This window comes from Danio rerio, chromosome 19 (assembly GCF_049306965.1).
Source record: "Danio rerio strain Tuebingen ecotype United States chromosome 19, GRCz12tu, whole genome shotgun sequence".
NCBI lineage: Eukaryota > Metazoa > Chordata > Actinopteri > Cypriniformes > Danionidae > Danio > Danio rerio.
This window is the reverse complement of record NC_133194.1, coordinates 32,919,966-32,941,032: the sequence shown is the minus strand read 5'-3', so window position 1 is coordinate 32,941,032 and position 21,067 is coordinate 32,919,966. Positions and strand designations below refer to the sequence as shown.

The window sequence follows — 21,067 nt, the reverse complement described above, 5'->3', positions numbered from 1 at the left end:
ACCAATGCGGATTTGGCAACGCAGAAGATGCAGGGAGTAAAACTGGTTAATAACTTACTCCGTTTGCCTTATTACACACTGAAAACTACACAAAGAAGCATGAACAAGTCTGCAGACATGAAACTAAACTCTCAAAGGCAGTCCCTGGCATCACTTTCCCTTAAAGGTCATGAAAAAGGCAGCAAACTTCTGTTGACTTCTGCTACCAAACAAAACATATTTTGTCTTTTAAATTAACTGATGAAAGCAGAAATGAATGTATAAATACAAAAATAGAATTATTATAATGTAAGCTGACGAGCTCTTGAAGTGATAGCGCATACATGAATGAAACTGTGCTTATCCTCAGACTGCCCGACTTTTCTCTAGAACATTTCTCAAACACTCTACTTTGTTTTTTTTGTTTTTTTTAAATAGGCTGATTTTATGACCCAGGAGTTAAACAGGTGAGTTTTACCATTTTTGAATCCATTCAGTTAATCTCTAGGTCTGTCGGGAGCACTTTTAGCTTAGCTTAGCATAGACCATTGAATCAGATTAGACCATTAGCATTAGACCAAAGAGTTTGAATAATTTTCCTATTTAAAGTTTGACTTTCTGTAGTTATAATGTATGACAGATGGAAAATGAAGCTCTGCTATCTTATAGGCTTATATGGATAGGGACTACACTCTCATTCTAATATGATAAGGAACTTTGCTGCTGTACCATGGCTAAAGCAGGCACACACAAGCTAGGTAACAGCATTGCAAGTATAGTTCCAAACCATGTCGGCCTGGAAAATAGCAACTTTGCTGTTACTCTTAGCACACAATGTAACTACAGAAGTGTTACACTTTAAATATGAATATTATAAAAACACTTTTTGAGACATGCTAACGGTCCAATCCAAATCAATGATTTATGCTAAGCTAAGCTAAAAGTGCTCCCACCAGACATGGAGATCAGCTGAATGGACTCAGAAAGGGCGAAACTTAAATGTTTAACTCTACGGGAGTTGAAAAATGAGCCCGTTTCCAAAAAAAAGTATGGAAAAGTGGAGTGATCCTTTAAAGTTTCTACCCGAAATCAATTGTTCCCAGCATTTTTGAGAGTCAACATGACATATGCAGGCATATTGTAATATTGTCACTTCAGAATCACTTCATAAGATAAAATATCACTTCAAAAGTTCAACTGAGACAAAAAAAAAAGTCTTGGATGTCCTGAGGGTAAACAAACAGTAAATCTTCATTTTTGGCTGCACTATCTCTTTAAATATCATCCCATGACCAATTCCTATTAGATCCCAGCTTGCCTTCTTACAAACTTCATCAAACCTTTTCTGAAGCCTGAATATATTTACAGACAGCTCTGAATCGACCTGTATGGTAATTTACAGGCTCATCAAAACCTATTGGTTGTGCGCTAGTTAACCTCTTAGCTAACAATGGCTCAGACAATGGGCTAAGAGTGGAGTTTAATCTTAAATACAGGCTCCCATCACAATCCAAACCAAATATGATATCGGGTTGGTGATATTCATATCATGGAAATTAGAAGATTGTTTCAAGTGAGATCAGTTTTAACTCGTTCCGGCTTACTTCTGCAATCTTTTTTTCCCCCAAGGAATTGGTTATCAACATCTTATTTACTCAACCCACATAATAGAGCGCCACATCTTTTACAGTCTTTTTAATGGTGTGACCAATCAGCGCAGGTTCTCGGCTCAGGCTCGGGCCTGTCGGAGGGAGGACAGCAGGAGTGGGAGCAGGTTGAGGGCGGGACGGTGTTCCTGAATGCCCAGGGCCACCAGAGCCCCGCCAAGCATTGAGGCCACTTTGGGCAGCAGAGGTGGACGAGCCTCCATTACCTGGATGAACAGAAATAAACAGTAATATTATAGTTACAGTTTTGTTTTCATTGGCTCTTTTTTGCATTAATATTAACTAAACAAATATAAAAAAAAAATAAATAAATAACCGATGATCACAACCAGCATATTCCTCAAAATCATAGTATGATGCTCACAACATAAACTGTAGCTTAAAAGAGGAAGAAAGTAATAAAATGGTCTATTAGTTAAATTAATGACTAATTCTTTGTTTATGTTAGTAATTACATTATTACTGTATTTATTCATCTATGGTAACATTAGTTAATGTTCTACAATTTAAATAACGTTAGTTCATGTTAACTCATCATTGACTAATGTTAACAAGCACAACTTTAGATTTTAATGTTGCATTAGCTGATGTTGACCTGTGATTAATAAATACTTGACAAGATTATTCATACTTAATCAATGTTAGTATATACAGCGGTGGAAATAATTTATTCAAAATAATTATTAAATAAATAATAATTATTTTGTGGACTCTGTAGTTTCAATCACACAGTGTTTTTCTCCCAATTATTCAGAAGTTCATCAAGTAAATACAGTAGAACAAGCTTTTTCTCTAGGGTTAGTTTCCGAATCAGACGTCAACAGAGCAATTACATCTCTTAAATCATCCAGAGCAAAGGATATATTTGGGATGGATGTGATACTTTTAAAAAACATTAGTGAGTCTCTAGTAAAGCCGATCACCAAAATTATTAATCTGTCCATTTCTCAGGGGATGTTCCCCAGTGCTTGGAAATCATCTGTCATTGTGCCTATATTTAAAAGTGGCGATCCACACTCTACTAGTAATTACAGACCTATCAGTATTTTACCTATAGTTTCAAAGATTGCAGAAAAACTGATAGCCACACAAATTACAAATTACTTAAATAATAGTTCCACACAAATTACAAATTACTTAAATAATAGTTCCACACAAATTACAAATTACTTAAATAATAGTTCCACACAAATTACAAATTACTTAAATAATAGTTCCACACAAATTACAAATTACTTAAATAATAGTTCCACACAAATTACAAATTACTTAAATAATAGTTCCACACAAATTACAAATTACTTAAATAATAGTTCCACACAAATTACAAATTACTTAAATAATAGTTCTTTTGCTTTACATCCATTGCAGTTTGGCTTCAGAGCAAACTACTCAAGTGAGATGGCAAATTGCTACTTTACTGAAAAAGTAAAGTCTTTATTAGATAAAGGGGGTATCGTTGGGGCTGTGTTTCTTGATTTTAGGAAGGCTTTTGATACTGTAAATCATAGAATTCTCATGTCCAAATTAGTTGGTTTTAACTTCTTACCACAAACTTTAAAATGGATAGAATCTTACGTGTCTGGTCGCACACAGTGTGTTAATATACAAAATTACAAATCTGCCCCTCTAGGTATATCCACAGGTGTTCTACAAGGATCTATTTTGGGCCCTTTACTTTTTACTTTATATATCAATGATCATCCATCTACGTGTCCTAACAATAACATACAAATGTATGCGGATGACACTGTTATATTTATTCATGGTAGTAGTGTGTTACAAGTTGCAGACAAACTCACAGAATCACTCGTACATCTTTCAGCCTGGTTAGATCAATGCTGTTTACAGTTGAACATCTCTAAAACCGTGTGTATGTTTTTTTTTCTAAGAATGGTAGGCCAAGTGTAGTACCAGATGTATTTGTATCAGGGGAAAGATTACAAGTTGTATCGGAGTACACGTACCTTGGAGTTTTAATAGATTCAAAACTATCATTTCAGTCTCAGGTTAAAAAGGTTTGTAACCGGGTCAGATTCAGTTTAGCAAATTTTAGATTTATTCGTGATCAGATGTCATGTGAGGCTGCCCTAATCTATTATCAGTCCATGATCATTTCTCACATCACTTATTGTTTAACCACTTGGTCATAAGCCAGCATCACTACTCTGAAGCCACTTGAATCTTTATACAAACAATCCATAAAAACCCTTGATAAGAAATCAGTTCAATATCACCATTGTTTGAAATACAACCTGCTTAGTTGGGAAAATTTAATTAAATATGTACATATCTGTTTAAGGTTTAAGACTTTACATAACCCGACTTCACCATTAAATCAGTTTGTAAATATTAGAACGACTGCTCAACGAACTACTGGAGGAGGTGACAGAGGGGACTGCATTACTCCTCTCAAAAAAACTAAATTCAGTCAATCTGTATTTTCAGTGAGAGCTGCTAGGGAATGGAACTCCATCCCACCAACAATTAGAAGATCATGCACTTTTCGTTCTTTTCAGTCTCATGTTAAAAATTGATTATTGACAAATCAGCATTGTCAGCATTAGGACTGTATTCTTGACACATTTGTACTGTTGTCTTTGGCTTTTTGTCCTCTGCTGCCATCAGTCTGTTCTTTTTTTTTCTTTTTTCTTTTCTTTACTTTTTTAACTGTATTTTTTATATGAAAGTGTATTTAATGTTTAATGTTGTGCTTCTCTTTTAGGTGTGACTTTTTAACATTCTGTAAGGGGTCTACGGATGAAAAATAGCCATTCTTGGCTAATTCTGGCACATTTTACAGTAATGTTTATTAGTGTGCATTGACCCTGTAAACAAATAAACTGAACTAAACTAAAGTATTGAACACATCACCATTTTTCTCAGAAAACATTTCTAAAGGTGCAGTTGACTTGAAATGTCCACTAGATGTTGGTAACAACCAAAGAAATCCATATATGAGAAGAAAACAAATCTAATTAGTTTACAAATTAATTTGTGTAATAAAATGAAATGACACAAGGAAAAAGTATTGAACACATGAAGAAAGGGAGGTGTATTAAGGCAGTGAATTCCCAGACAGCAGCTGAAATCTCCCAGTAGTTCTTTAGCAACCCTCTACCCTTCATCATTGCAAATTAATATGAGCTGCTTCAGTCCAACATCTACATTAGCAGAATGATTAAGATTAAACCAGACTGGACATTTCAGCAAGACAATGATCCAAAACACAGCTAAGGAAACTCTCAAATGCTTTCAGAGAAAGAAAATCAAGCTGCAAAATGACCCAGCCAATCATTTGACGAATCCACAAGAAAATACTAAATGAAGATCTGATTTAATAGACGAGACCCACAGAACCATTAAAATGTTTCAGACTTTTTCTTATTTTTATGTTTGTATTGTTTGGGCTTTTACCAAAATCTGGAACAATTCCATGCAACAGCTCCTTTAGAAATATTATTCCCAGGAAATAACATGACAAGTTCAATGCTTATTTTCCCGCTGTTCATGAACTACTGGACCATCATTCTTAACAAAGTCTTACTAAAAAAAACAGTAAATAGTCAAATAATTAAATAAAATAAATAAATAGAAGATTTAAATAATAATCATAAGAAAAATACACAAGTTAACCAGGGATTATGGTGATCTACCGAGGTTCATCTGTCATAAATAAATAGCATTTTTCTGCTTTTCGCATTAGAAGAAGCAATTTAAGAAGTGTTTTGACACTTCAGAGCCACTGTACAAGCAAAAGGCTAGATACAGAATGCCATCATTGGAGCTACAGATAACTTCATGACAAACAGTGCATAAAATAAAGACAGAATGTGGCGGAGAGTTGAGAACACAAAGTACAAACAAACCCCAAAGTATCACTGCTTAAACTGACTCCGAAATGTTTAGCGTTTTTTCGTAATGGATTGATTAATACGCATCGGACTCAGTTAGTAATAATGAACAGAACAATAAAGTTGTTCATTTTAATTTACGTATGATTTTCAAAAAGTCCTTTGTATGTCACTAAACACAAGTTTCATTTATGACATGTCGTCACCTTAGAATTATAAGGTTTTATCTGACATTTGTCAAAATTAAGTTATTGACATATTCTTATTAAATGACAACTTATTTACATCTTGGGATCTTCTTTTATAAGTTGTTTACATTCAAAAACTTTGAAGCTCAATATCTCAAAATTATTCAGAACGCAGATAGAACATTATAATTCCAAGGTGACGATTTGTTTAAAACATTATGAGTTCACATGTTATTTTCAACACGGTGTAATATATGGAACATGTTGAATTTGACGTTAATTTAATATATCTACACTGCCAATTTATTACTTAAAAACAACAAGCTTTGATATAATTCATCAGAAATGCTGCAAATTTTATAAATATCATAATCAGACAATAATGCTTTTAAATCAGAAATATAATGCTTTTAAAAAAGCGTTTTAACCACAAACTATGTCTATTGGTAGCTTGGAGCTTTTTTTTTGAGCAGCTTCACTCACAGAAAAATCTCATTGGTAGAAAATAGGTTTTGTTTATGTTTGGCTGTGCAGCATTTTCCAGCTGTTCAGCTAGTCAGGATAGGGTGCAGTGCTTAAAAATATGAGAATATATTCGTTTAAATGCAGTTTCAAGCAAACCTCACCTTTTCAACTTTATGGCAATGTATTCGTCCATCAGCTCCAATGTAGAAGGTGGAGAATGCATCATATGTTCTGTCAGGAAAAAAAGCAATCAGACTACACACAATGATGAGCATGATGAACATGAGATAGTTGTGGCAGGTTGTCACTGCATGTCTCACCTGTAGAGGTGATTCTTGTCTTTCTTATAGAAAAACACCAGAATGGAGTGGAAGGGCAGGCCTTTGACTCTCCAGCGAGCTTTGATGGAGCCGTCTTCTGGATGCTTGGTCAGCTTCAGCACTTCCAGCTGAGCATCGGCATAGTAGAAGAGACACATCAATTTCCAAAGAGTTAGAGTCAGCTGGTACACCACACGACCCCTACAAGATAGAAGATTCAAAAACATTAGATCACAAGTGCCGATTTGAAAAGTAACCACCACCAGTCATTCTACAGTAGTTGTTTTTACCCTGTGTAGTTAGCTGATTTGTTTTCCTTAAAACATTTTTGTAGCAAGTGTTAAAACATGAAACATTTTGCTTGGAATTTTTTGTAAGCTTAATATTTTCAAACAAGCACTTTCAAAGCTACAAAATAGGATTGGAAATAAACCTAAGGAAACAAATGTCATATCTGCGCTTGGGGGAAATGTTTTTCATTCAAAACACTTTTAAACAGATAAAACTTGGGACAGTCAAAACAAATATTGATTATTGTGATTGCAAAATGGCTTTTTGGTTTGATTACAAAAATGTATTTTTGAATAAAAAAATTTTAAAACAAAAAAGGCAAAGATGACCAGCACTTCAATTAAATGTTGAATGTGATAAGATTTCAACAATACTAAATTGAAACTTAATTTTTTTACATGGTTTAATATTTTTTTGTTATTAAAATTGAAGTTCCTGTTTCAAAGCTTACAGATAGATGGCTAATTTGTATGTTATTGACACTTTTGGCACTTTTTTGGAGTATTTTCTTAAGTTTAGTTTTTTCCTGTAAATGATTCAATAAATACCGTACCGTGACATTCATACCGAGGTATTACCGTACTGTGAAATTCTGATACCGTTACATCCCTATTATCAGACTAAATTTCAAAGAACAAAATGTCTTCAAAACAACAAATGTATAGTTTTTTTCTTTTAAATAGGTTTTTAATGATGTGCTTTCATTATTGTTTATCAAACAAATCACAATCAAAGCTTGAGGCAACAAAAATATATTTTTTCTCAAACATGAAGACTTTTATTATAAAAATATTATGAATATTTTCCATTGTGTTGGCCAACAAGCTTTGTTTATGGAGCCAGATCAGTCTCAAAAACATCACATTACAAAATAAAATTCATAAATCCAAAACACAATTAACATTTACAAAACCGAATTCGTAAATTCAAAACACAATTCAAAAATGCACAAATCCAATTCGTAAATTTAATACACGATTAAAGAATAAGAAAATCCAATTCGTAAATTTAAAATACGATTAAAAAAAAAAAGAAAATCCAATTCGTAAATTTAAAACATGATTCAAAAATAAGAAAATCCCATTCCTAAATTCAAAACATGATTCAAAAATAAGAAAATCCCATTCGTAAATTCAAAACATGATTCAAAAATAAGAAAATCCAATTCGTAATTTCAAAACACAATAAAAAAAAAAGAAAATCCAATTCGTAAACTCAAAACACAATTTAAAAATAAGAAAACCCAATTCAGTAATTCAACACAATTTAAAAATAAGAAAACCCAATTCAGTAATTCAACACAATTTAAAAATAAGAAAATCCAATTTGTAAATTCAAAACACAATTAAAAAATAAGAAATGAATTTATAAATTTAAAACACAATTCAAAAATAAGAAAATTATTCGTAAACTCAAAACACAATAAAAAAAATAAGAAAATACAATTCGTAAATTTAAAACATGAATCAAAAATAAGAAAATCCAATTCGTAAATTCAAAACATGATTCAAAAATAAGAAAATCAATTTGTAAATTTAAAAAACAATTCACAAATAAGAAAATCTATTCGTAAATTCAAAACACAATAAAAAAATGCACAAATCCAGTTTGCAAATTCAAAACACAATTTAAAGATTGTTATATTTAATTAAATATTTATGATTATTTACTTGTGAATTCACAAATACTGTGTTAACAAATTGGATTTTGTAAATGTGAATTGTTTTATGTAAATGTGAATTTTATTTTGTAAATGTGTTATTTTTGAGACTAATCTGTTTCCACATTCTTGACTGCTTTATTAGCTGCAAACACAAGTTGTTATCAATTTCTGGGTTTGCCACACCCATTTATTGGCAGCGTCTAACCAACAAAGTGTGAACAATAGTCACTGTGAAGTTCAGTGACAGCAAGTATAATTGAGCCTGGGACCTAAAATCGAAAATATTAAAAGCATATAGAAACCATTTACCTTGTCTTGGTGTTCAGAAGACCATTGATGAACTCAACATCTTCAGAGTATATGCTGTAGTCATGATTTTTCCTAAAGAATCTGGGCAGCTGAAACACAATGTAGAACATAAGCTAATAATCAAGATTACATTGAATACTGAAGACCTCCATGTAACATTTTTGAAATCAACAATCAAATCTGACAAAGATGTAGAAAACATAAATGCATTAGCTCAAACAATACTGAAAAAAAAGAAACTCTGCCCCAGCTATCTACACGCTGAATACTATGTGCTGAAGGTCTAGTTTAAGTTGTAAATAAATGGAAATGAATTGAAATGGAAATAAATAAATAAAGCTGATGAAGCTGAACTGAATTTCAAACATTTTAAACAAAAGCCAACTGAAACAATGTTCTTTTTAAAGATTGTTTTGGCAAATCAGCTCACTAAAGTGAAATCCTGGGGGAGTTTGTTTCAGCTCCTAAACACCTTTGTGCTAAAATTGGTGCATGGAAATTACTCAATCAGTGGGCGTGTTCTGGGACTTTTTCTTCCTTCTGATTTGTTTCTCATTCAATGAGGATCAGACAGGAGAACAACATCCAAAACAACAATTTACATAATTTCACACTGGAGTAAGGGTGTGCAATTCATTTTCCCAAAAGGCCAAAATATTATATTTTCCTAAAATAAAAACTGTATGTGAAAATTTATAATGAGACAACTATTGTCAGGATTCTGCCACTTCGGTCTTGTGAATTCTTGTTTTGGTGGCAGAGTCCAGACACTAGTCTTGTCCTGTCTTGTATGTTGTGCTTGGCCCAAGTTTTCTCGGGTCGAGCATTCTTATTCCCTCTCATTCTAGTTGGTTCCGATTGGTGCTGGGATGAATTTTGCACGTTGCATGTTTGAATAAACAGTGAGTGTTTTTATTTATCATGTACTCGTGTCCTGCATTCAGTCCTCTGTTGGTGTTGTGTTTAGCACATGGTTCATGTTTACATGCGCCACATGCTTTAGTATCATGTTTATTGTGAACACATGGCTAATGAGTTCTCTGGCTAATGAGTGTTCTAATCTCGTTTTCTCATCAGCACATGGCTTGTGTTGTATTTGTCACATGCTCTCCTGTCAATTGTCTAGTCCCACCCACCTTGTTAACCCATTATTAGTTATTTTGTTCACCTGTTTGCTTACGGGCAAACTCACACAATGTACAGTTGCCTTGAACCAGGCCAAAGCACACTTGTCCCCTCTCCCGTCTCCCCCGGTGGCCTGCACTCACATTACATTCCGGCCTGGGCACGCCTTGTCATTGATAATGCGCTGTTCAGTAAGCGCTTTCGCTTAGCACAGTGGAGATTTCTTTAGATATATCGTTTAAGTCACAGGTGTCAAACTCAGTTCCAAAAGGGCCGCAGCTCTGCACAGTTTAGTTCCAACCCTAATTAAACACACCTGATCAAACTAATTGAGTCCTTCAGGCTTGTTTGAAACCTACAGGTAAGTGTGTTGGAGCAGGGTTGGAACTAAACTGTGCAGGGCTTCGGCCTTCCAGGAATTGAGTTTGACACCCCTGGTTTAAGTCGTTTGATAAGCAGTGTCGCGCAGTCAAATATTTCGCCGAACAGATAAGCCACTTTTGACACTCATAAATTATCATAAAGTCCTTGTGCTGCAGGACTTTGTTTTTGCTAAAGGTTCAGCTGTCCTGCAGTCAAGAGTTTGCGTCTTTAATAATCTATGACAGTTTGCGTTCATTGAACAGTAAGAATGATTATTAAATCCATATAAAAACAATCCTGTAAAAGTCATGTCTCGTCTTCAGTTTCGGGCTCAGATGTGCTTTGCACTCACATTACAAGCATACCAAGTGAAGCATGCTCTGTCACACCTCTTCCAACCGGGCCAAGTAAACCGTGCCTGAGCCCGATTCAGAGCACTCACACTTCTCAAACAATCCGGGAAACGGGCCTGGGCACGGTTCGGATAGCATAGTGTGAGTAGGCCCTAATTCTTTCTGCTATTAGTCCCCTCATAGCCGCTGTCCTGTGAAAGTTCGTCGTCACTTTGTCCTGTCATGTCAAGCCGTGCTCTTCCCTGCCAGCCCAGTTTATTTATTTATCTGTTTGTTTTGTAAATGTTTCCCCCCTCAGGGTAGTTTGTTTAGCTGTTTATTTTATTTTATTTTATTATTAATGAAACCCATCACTTTCCCTGCACTTGAGTCCTCGCTCCTTTCCCCACACCAACCTTGACAACGATATCCCTATTTAATGAACATTCATAAAAAACAAGGATTAACTTTACATATTAAGTGCAATAAATGTAAATATAAATGTATATCATTTAAAGACCAGCATCACAAGATCAACGCCACGTGGTTGTTTGTTTTATTGTTCCACCTTAGTTAATTTCAAGTTATTTATTTTTTACATTTACTGAGAGAAATCTAACCTGTGTTGGGCTTAAAAATGCACTGAAGTAAGGTTGAATATCTGAGGTGAATGCAAGTGTGTCAGACTGTGTCTCTTCCAATTTTTTATGAGTTTGCACACACTGGTAGCACCATTAAGCCTTTTTAAACTTCCTTATGCCCTCAAATGAAAAAAGAAAACGTTGTTTGAAGTACACCAGGGCCTTTAGGATGCATTTTTAAAAACACCAAGGAACACATTTACAGCTCAAAATCTTCTCTACTTTCTACTCAAGAAAAAAAATACACTTTGATGATGTGAAAATAACTAAATTATTGTCAAATTTCTTATATTTTACTGAACTATCGCTTTAAACTGATCTTACCTCCACCCTCAGCTTCTCATGCATCAGGGCCAGTTTCTCCTCATTCTCCATGTCTCTCTGGCTGGAGCTCTTGTCCGCTCTCCCAGTCTCATCACGGCTGCAATGTGTGACATGGAGGGCTGGATAGAAGCTCCACTCATCTTGTCCCTTTCCTGGTTGGTTCCCGATCTCCAAAACAGAGGAGTGAAAACAATAGAAGCGAGATCCCAGCATAAACGGCGCAGGACATCCCTCAGTCTCAAAGAGACTCCTGAAGGAGCTTGAAGGAGACTCCATCAGCTCCTTTTCCGCAGTCCCTGCATTTCCAATAATGCTAATATCATCCTCCCTGCTTCCATCAACAGTGGTTAAAGGAAAAAGCAAGTCAAAAGGTCTGTTGGGTCCCAGAGCAAGGAGCTCGCTTAATTTGGCAGGCCCAATAAAGGGCTCTTCCACCACCATGTGCTGCTCATGGCTTCTTCCAGGTTTGAACAGGACTTGCAAGCTGACGGTCTCTTCCCATTCCTCTTCTTCGAGGTTGGCCGATCGGTTGGGCTGACATGCATGGTGGAAGGGATGGGACAGGGCTGGCTGTTTAATGGACAGGTAACGTAGACTATTTGGAGGAGCCAAGGCCCATGATGCACTGCTCAGGGTCCTACAGTTGTCATTTAAGTGAAACTCGGTTGTCTGCAAATCAGACAGAGCATGATTAGATTGGACAAACAGGATAATCACACGTACAGGCTAATCAGACTCAATCAGAATTGGACGTTACCTCCCGATCAAGACTTGAATATATTTGTATATTCTAATTTAACACATCTATAGTTATGCAACGGCACACTTAGACTTTCTTTACTGAGACACAGAATCAGCAATGCGTGCAGCATGATATTACTTTATTGCAGAGATGCTATTGGTTAAATGCCGGCAAAGTAGAACACAGAAGCAGCTTGAAGCAAAAATTGCTAGTATGTCTGTGGTCTGAAGGTATTATACAGTTAATGACGACAACATTAACATAGCAAACTGTGAGATATGTAAACTTGGGATTGCAAGAAGTGGAAAGAAAAAGGCTACATTTAACACAACAAACCTGATAAGGCACCACAAAAACGATAAACAAAATCAGAACATCCTGGATCTGTTTCTTCGCTCTGCTTTATAGAAGTATCAGATGGGGTTTCGATATCAGTAGATACTCAAAATCAAATGACTATGAGTCGAGGGCAAAAAAACCTGATCGGGACATCCCTACAAGTAAACTCATCATGCGGTTTTGAAAGGGGAAAACAAAATCCAAAACTGCTTAGCCCTGTGTGAAAATGTGTTTACCCCCACCCTTTTAAAGCATAACTTACCTGATTTTTTGTCCTACCAGAGTTCAATTTCACTAGCAAAACCCAGACATAAAAATCCTTTATTTTAAACAAAATTTGTTTGATCTGACAAACACGAAAAAAAAATTATAAGGGGCAAACCCTATGTGTTCTATGATGCATCAGAATTCCTTTGTTGGTCTGGAAACCTTTCTTATTATTACTGTTAAAAAAGATCTTGGTATCTCTGGATTTATGAATAATAGTTATGCATTTGAGTGAAACTCATCTTTTTTCTGTAAACTAATGATTAATAATATAATGAAAATTTTAATAATTACAGCATTTTTGCACAATATAAAATAATAAAAATTTTTAGACACGGCTGTTGTAACTTCAGAAGAGTTATAACAATATTTGGAGGAATAACTCAAAATTAAAACGTTTGATTTTCTAGCCAACTGACTTTAACTAAAAATATTTAGTTAAATTAATTGCATTACAACACTTAGTTATATAATGTCTGTTGCATAATCTAGTCTATTTTCTTAGGGTTAAAATAATTAAAGACTTACAAAATGTAATGTCTACAAAATATAGTCTGTTAGATGATGATGATGATAAGAATAATAATAAGATTAAATAGATCCATGTTCACTGAAAATAATTTGTGGATGCATATGATAAATGAGTTATTGGTTAGTTTAAGATTTGACAAAACAGTGATCAATTTTAATAACAATAGTTTAAAAAAGTCAGCAAGTGACAAATCTGGGTATCTGTGTCAGTTAAAACAAAGATCTGGTAACATTTTAGTTTAAGTTACAATTCGCACTATTAATTTAAATGTGCCTTAAAATAAAGGGTTAACAAAAATCCTTTCATGCATACATAATATCTTTTTCGATGAAAAGTATTTTTTTGCAAATATCATAAATTATTATTTATGAAATTTCATGCACATTTTGAGGATCTACACTACATAACATTTTACAACATGAGGGTATGTTGGTCAAACCAAATGAATCGAACAGGATTTTCCAAACATTAGTTTAGTTTGTGTACCTGACATAAATTCCAGCACTGTTTTGTCATTGGTTGCCTTCCGCCATGGTTCCTGACACACCCCACCCAAAGAGAGACGCCCCCTCTGCACACAGCCATTCAAGTCAGGGTGCTGAGGACACCTCGACGAGTCTTAGAAAGATGACATCAACAGCAAGAAAGGTGCGCTCTCCCATCCACCACTGCTTCTAATTATTCGTTCATTCACAGTGTGAATTCAGTCCTCCAGAACCTAAAGAGAGAGCAGAAAAATAGCATTTAAAAATTAGAATTGTGTGTGTGTGTAAATTATTGCAATTATGTGCTGTTCTCTTTCCTCTAAGACTATTTTTTCCAGTTATAATTTATATTCTGATTAATTTTAAAGAAATTAAGAGTTTAAGATGAGAAAAACATTAACAATTTATAAAATGCTTATTTAATTTGAATTAATAATAAAGTATTATTTTATTGTTAATAATAAAATAAATGGTCCACTGAAAATTTAATTGGAAAATTACAATTAATTAATTTATTTATTTATTTATTTATTTATTTATAGGCCTGTTTAAAAATAATAATTAATATTTATTCATTTGTTTTTGCTTATTTGGCCTGTAATATTTTATTGCTAGCATGAATAAGAATGAATATGCATTTTCTGATTCCAGCAATGAACAATAAAGTACTAATAAGCAAATATTTAATTAAAATTAGTTTATTTAATTGTTTTTAGGTCTATAATATTTTATCTTTTGTTTTCTTGTAGGTTTAGAATATGTTATCCCTGATATATATATTTTTTATCAATGTATATTTTTATCAATATATTTTTATATACTTTTTATTTATAAAAAGATTAAGTAAAAATGTCTTTATTTAGTTTTTTTTTTTTTTTTGTATATAAACCTATAATAACAGTTAACTACTTATTCCTAATTAATGCTAAAGCAGACAAAATTGCTTTTAAATTACTTTAAATATAACACAAGCTATTTAGTGAAGGAATGAACTAAGCAGTAGTTTACTGAAAACTAACAAACATATAAATTAAGAGAAAAATGTGTGTATTATTAATTTAAATGATAAGATAATCAAGTAAGACAATCAAGTCTTTTTAATTTTCTTAAGAATTGTCTCAAGATTGATCTTTTTTGTCAGTAGTAACACTCTCTATGACTTTTTAATTGCATCTAAAACTCTGGCCCTCTTATATTAATTCTTTCAAATCTATTTTCTATTCTATCTCTTTTATTCTAAATAAATAAATTGCATACTTTAGATTAACTAGAGATTGTCACATGATTTACATATTTTTAGTTGTTTTGTTGCTTTACTTCCATTCTATTTACTTCCATTATTTACTTCCATTTACTTCCTTCTCAATTTTAAATCACGTAAATGTAATCCTATACATATCCCGTACAAATCGTGTAAACGTAAACCTATAACGACAATTGACAACCTATTGGAAGCTCAGGGAAAGTCTATTTCTTATTTTTCATAATAAGCTGATCCCACTTAGGCAATAATAAATTGCTTTTGTAGCATTCTACATTGCCGCTAATTTCGATGAATGTAATGCATCCTTGCTGAATAAAGTGAATGCTATCTTACTGATTTCTTATACACACAATTTAATAGTGGTGACCATTCATTTTAAACGAGATCTAATTTAGTCATACAGATTTAAATACAGATCAAAAGCTTAAACATACCCCACAGCTACATATAACCTACAGTAACCTACACTTAGTTTACAGTTTAGTTGTTTAACTCGCATGCTGCTGAATCACATGACATGTGAGAGGCAGTAATAGCAAAGAAAATGAACTAGAGTAATGTCTGGTAACACAGTGAGCTGCCTACCTAGAAAGCATTGGGTGTGTTCTTCATATTTAAATGCCTGCAGCAGCTCACTTAAATGTGTGTGTGTGAGTTTGTGTGTATGTGTGATTGGCAGCAGCAAGTGTTAGGTATAAAAGGTGCAAAAGCAACATTATCACAGTGTCAAAACAAATAAAAAAATTTTTTTGAGCGTCTAAATATGATCCTACATTTAAGGATATGTCAAATTAAGCTGCCTCAAAACCTTAAAGGCATAGTTCACCCAAATATGATTTTTTTTTTATTAATCGCTAACACTCTGTGTGCTACAAACAGGTTTGAGTTTGTTTCTTAGCATTTTAACACGCATTAGGATATTAATAATGTCTGCACAATATATCGTTTGAACATCAATATCGCGAACTGTGTCTCCGCAATATTCACATCGCAAGATATGCAATGTTGAGTTATGATTACAGATGACCAGGAGCCAAACACATGAGATTTGTGGAGAATTTAAGCATAATAAACTGAAAGTTAATTGTCTGCATGTGTCTTTAAGATCTGTGACTGGGTGAACATTTTATATAAGTTCAAAACATTTTAATAACGAATAAAGAAACATTTTTTATGAACAATTTATATAATTATTACAATGCATTGTTAATATTCATTTCATTATTTAACTTCTGTAACCGAATACTGTTAGACCCTCCCCAGACCAAACCATATATCATGGTTTATTTTAATTTTGCTCCATTGTGTTGATTTATGACTGTATTTTGTTTGTGTATATAATAGATTACATAAAATATATTCATATTTCACTCTCTTTTAAAATCATCCTAAATCAATCTAAAGTCTTTGCAAAAAGAGTTATTTAAATCATCTGGTGAAATTACATCGCAATATATTAGATATATTGTAGGGCTCTGCGATTTGTGCCTTAAATCAAAAACTCGATTAATTAATGTTTCAACTCGATTACGATTAACAAAGAATTATTTTACTAATGTTTTGCTCTCAGAGTTCACTGACAAATTTTGTACAGTAAATATGCTCACATATTACCAGTGAGAGATTTTTGAATGAAGGGTGCATCACTTAATTTTAAAATAATTGACGGAAACACACACAACTATCTGATTACTTATTTAACATCGACTTTGAACAACTGAAATTAAAACACACACTGCCTAAAACCAACAGTCACTTCTTCTAAAAAGTAAACATAAATAACTTGCACCTTTGGAAACAAAATAAATTATTTTCAAAGTTTTTCTTATTAAAAGTAGAAAATAAGCAGTATCTCTTCTAAATAAAATAACTTGTGTATCCTGTAAATAATGTTTTTAACAGTGCATTTCTAGCATCTTCTGTAAACAAATATTTTAATGTAAATAATAATTTTAATGTAATGGAAAATGTGCCGTCTCAAAGCATCTCTGGTGCAGTATCCAATTATCGAGAACGTAGTGCAAAGTAAGGCTCAAGAATGGATCCATCGTCTCACTTGACCAGAGATCAGATGTGACAGCAAAGTGGCAGTAGAAGTATGAATCAGCCTCAGCCTTTAACAGAGCAGAGTCATGTGACTCCATACGCAACTGAAAAAATTGTCCCTGAAAAAAAAAATCGATTACAGGTTCTGAATGTCTGAATTTTGTTTACTTTTCAATTAAACGCAATATATATATCGCACATAAAAAAATATTGCAATGTCAAATTTTTACATTTTACAATGCGGCAACACCAAAGCTCTAAAAATGCAAATGTATTAAGTTAAAAAGGCTGACACAAAGAGTGTAACATTTAGAGCACACGGCTCTTCCTCAGACAGTGTTCATCACAGTAAGGTGCTCCTTTTTGTACACTTTCTGATCAGATGATCTCCGAAAATAAAGAAACAAACAAAAATACTGCATCACAAATTATAGAAAACATAATATAACGAGGAAACACCTAATTAAACATTAAAGAATTATTAAAGAAAAGGGATTTTTTTAAGTTGTATAATTTGTAAATGTGTCTTTTTTTCGTTTTTTCTTGTTGTGAGATAATAGGAGATCATGTGATCTGGAAGTGAACAAAAAGGAGCACCTTTATGTGAGGAACACTGTCTGATGAAGAGCTGTGTGCTCGAAACGTTACACGCTTTGTGTCAGCCTTTTTAATTTACTAAATTTGCATTTTTGGAGCTTTGGTGTTCCTTTTTGAATATATAATTTGCACTTTTTGCGTTTTGGCTGAGCACACAGTTAAAAGTGATGTGTGTGCTTTTGTACATTTTTTCAATGACAAATGTTTTAAATATAGCGCAGCCCTAATATTAATGTTGAAAAGCAGCAGCCATTGACTCCCATTCAATTTTGTTCCTACTATGGATGTTAATAGCTGCTTTTTCCAACATTCTTGAAAATATCTTACATTGTGTTCAACAAAGGAGATAAAAATTAAGAAATTTGGTGTTATATTTGAACATTTGTTCAGTGATAACATATAACAAGATTCCCATAATGTTAACCATGATATTTTGAATATTCAATGTGAAATCACATGTAAGAGTGACTTGAAAAGAAAATCTGTGTTATTCAATTGACTAAACAATGTTGTACATTGATAGTCTGATAATATGACTCCCGTATGTAGAATTTGCAAAGAATACTTTTTTGACATTACCTTTAACTGCCCCACCAACAAAAAAAATGTTTGGATTGCATTACTCAACTCTTAATGCTGCTAGTGAACACACTGAATGCATTTTTTTACACATCGCATAATTTCTAAAATATCAACCGTTTGGTAGAGGTTGATATGTTGGTTTATGGTAAAAGTACTGGAATTAATGAATACTATGAAACATCTGAAAATATGAAGTGTAAGAGCAATATATTTAAAAAAATTATCAAAATAAAACATTTTTAAATACTATATCATATTTATTTTTATGAAGTATGCCATAAAATATTTCAGATTCTCATTTAACATGTTTTCTTGTTTGTTCAAAAGATCAAGTGTAGTAGTGCATAACAGGATTATGTTTGTTGGATTTGAAACCAACAATGCTGTGTGTAAACCTTTAAACCAGTCATTTAAAACAGTGAGTCAAAATATGGTCAACTGTTTGGTAGAGCAGGCAGCTAAAGGGTTAAGAAGGTTAAAGCACAAATGTGTGAACTTAAAACCAACTTTACCTCAATGGCAAAAGGGTCAGAACCACATGTGTGAGTAATGTTGAATATGTTTTAATTTCTGGGTGAACTAACTCATAGTTCCTATTTAAAATAAATTAAAACTGAATAAAACGTGTAGCATGCTGCTGTTTGGATTACCTTCGACCTCGTATTAATGTTATAAATCCTATAATAATGTCACTGTATAGCAGGTTTTTACAGTGATCACAAGCAGCACATCACGCTTTGGTCACACTTTACAAATCAACACTGTCAACTCTGAGCTCACATATACAATACAGCTTTTCCTAAACGAGAACACCATAAAACAAGCCTCTGGGTATATCCTTAAGTGATATAAGTGGGTCATTTGTGTCCCGTGTAAGTTGGACAGAGAGTAATTATTCAGTTAACGTTAGTCTTCATACCTTTGCATTGCATTTGCTTGTAAACATTAAAAGCATACCTGTCCTCAGTGAATCATACGAGATGCTGTTGAGCGTCAACGCGCTGTGCATAGATGTGTGGGAGTATCCAAATGTGGCTGACGAAAATTTATGTGGGATTTAGGAAAGAATGCGAGTTTCTTGTTAACGTTATACAAATGTCACTCTCCTTATGTCCTTGCCCAGCGCCAGCCTGCGTCAGAGCGCGTGCGCACGACACCTTCTAGAAGCAGAATCCGCCTGTTAGAGGGACATCCAGTGGCCAACAAGTGATACTGCCACACACTAATTACCGTCAGGATTCTTTTATTTCAAAATAAAAGTCTAAAACGCAATACAGATTGATATATTATATTATATTATATTATATTATATTATATTATATTATATTATATTATATTATATTATATTATATTATATTATATTATATTATATTATAAAGTTATCGTAAACTATTGTAGCATCATTAAATTATGACAACACAATGTTTAACAAAGACACTTAATATATACTTAATATGTATTATATTATATTATATTCCATCATATTATATCATATCGTATCATCCTGTATTATATTATAATGGAGTGCGACACGGTGGCTCAGTGATTAGCACTGTCACCTCACATCAAGAAGGTTGCTGGTTTGAGTCCCAGCGGTGTCAGTTGGCATTTCTGTGTGGAGTTTGCATGTTCTCCCCATGTTCGCGTTCTTACAGTCTAAAGCCATGCGGTATAGGTGAATAAGCTAAATTGGCCATAGTGTATGTGTGTGAATGCATGTGTATGGGTGTTTCCCAGTACTGGGTTGCAGCTGGAAGGGCATACGCTATGTAAAACATATGCTGGATAGGTTGGCGGTTCATTGGAGTGGAGGTGGCGGAGTCACGCCTCAGGCAGAGGGAGTTGGTTGGCACACTGGCTTCAGGGAGAGCTGACTTGGGATTTTTCCCAAAGACCCAGGAATCCAGGAAGAAGTTCAAGCTGGCATGGAGGAAGAGCGAGTGAGGAGGAAAGTGGGTCTGAGGAAGCAGGGAGCATGGACAAAGTAGGAGGGTAGCCTACAATGTAAGATCACCTGGAAAAACATAACACAGACTTCCAGCACATCCGATTCCTCATCCAGGCTGTGTACGATACACTACCAAGTCCAGCCAACCTTCACGTGTGGGGCAAGATTGAGACTCCAGCATGCCAGTTATGCTCGGGTAGGGGATCATTACAACACCTACTGAGCAGCTGTCCAAAGGCCCTGGCAGAAGGGTGCTACCATTGGTGGCATGACCAAGTACTGAAGGCAGTGGCAGACAGCCTATGCAATGCCATCATCTCTGGTAGGTACCATCTTGCCCCAAAACTCTGCCAATTGCAAAGGACAAGATCGGTGGGCTTTAGAAGGTTTGCAGGACGTTCACTGCGTAAAGTCTTCAACCAACTAGGCCTAGCAGTAGCAGCTAAGAAGAGGGCCACACTATGCCATCCGTACCATGCCCAGGCCCGTTTCCCGGATCGTTTGAGAAGTATAAGTGCGCTGAATCGGGCTCAAGCACGGTTCACTTGGCCGGCCCTGGCCCGGTTGGAAGAGGTGGACCTGAGCGGGGTTCACTTGGGCTTTGGCGCGGTACATTTGTAGTGTGAGTGCAAAACGCGCTAAAGCCCGAAACTGAAAGCGAGACGTGACTTTCAAGCGACTGTTTCACATGGATTTATTTATCATTCTTACTGTTTAGTGAACGCAAACTGCCGTACTTTACTA

At 34.3% G+C, this 21,067-nt stretch overlaps 1 protein-coding gene across 1 annotated transcript; it reads right to left on the bottom strand.

Moving 5' to 3' along the window:
- Window positions 1-1,451: 1,451 nt before the first annotated feature.
- On the bottom strand, window positions 1,452-19,594 carry si:ch211-215a10.4. Its single transcript, NM_001082846.1, has 7 exons — window positions 19,333-19,594; window positions 13,888-14,119; window positions 11,522-12,190; window positions 8,737-8,825; window positions 6,474-6,674; window positions 6,315-6,384; window positions 1,452-1,852 (listed from the first exon to the last, which is right to left on the bottom strand). The coding sequence occupies exons 2-7, from the start codon at window positions 13,984-13,986 to the stop codon at window positions 1,709-1,711; spliced, it is 1,272 nt and encodes a 423-aa protein (NP_001076315.1). The 5' UTR covers window positions 13,987-14,119; window positions 19,333-19,594; the 3' UTR covers window positions 1,452-1,708.
- Between the last annotated feature and the right edge of the window lie 1,473 nt (window positions 19,595-21,067).

Coding starts and splice junctions, on each gene's coding strand:
- si:ch211-215a10.4 (NM_001082846.1), bottom strand. CDS start 13,986: ATGGCTGTGTGCAGAGGGGGCGTCTCTCTTTGGGTGGGGTGTGTCAGG. Junction 6,675..8,736: donor CTTCTGAACACCAAGACAAG/GTAAATGGTTTC, acceptor TCTATCTTGTAG/GGGTCGTGTGGTGTACCAGC. Junction 6,385..6,473: donor GACAAGAATCACCTCTACAG/GTGAGACATGCA, acceptor TTTTCCTGACAG/AACATATGATGCATTCTCCA.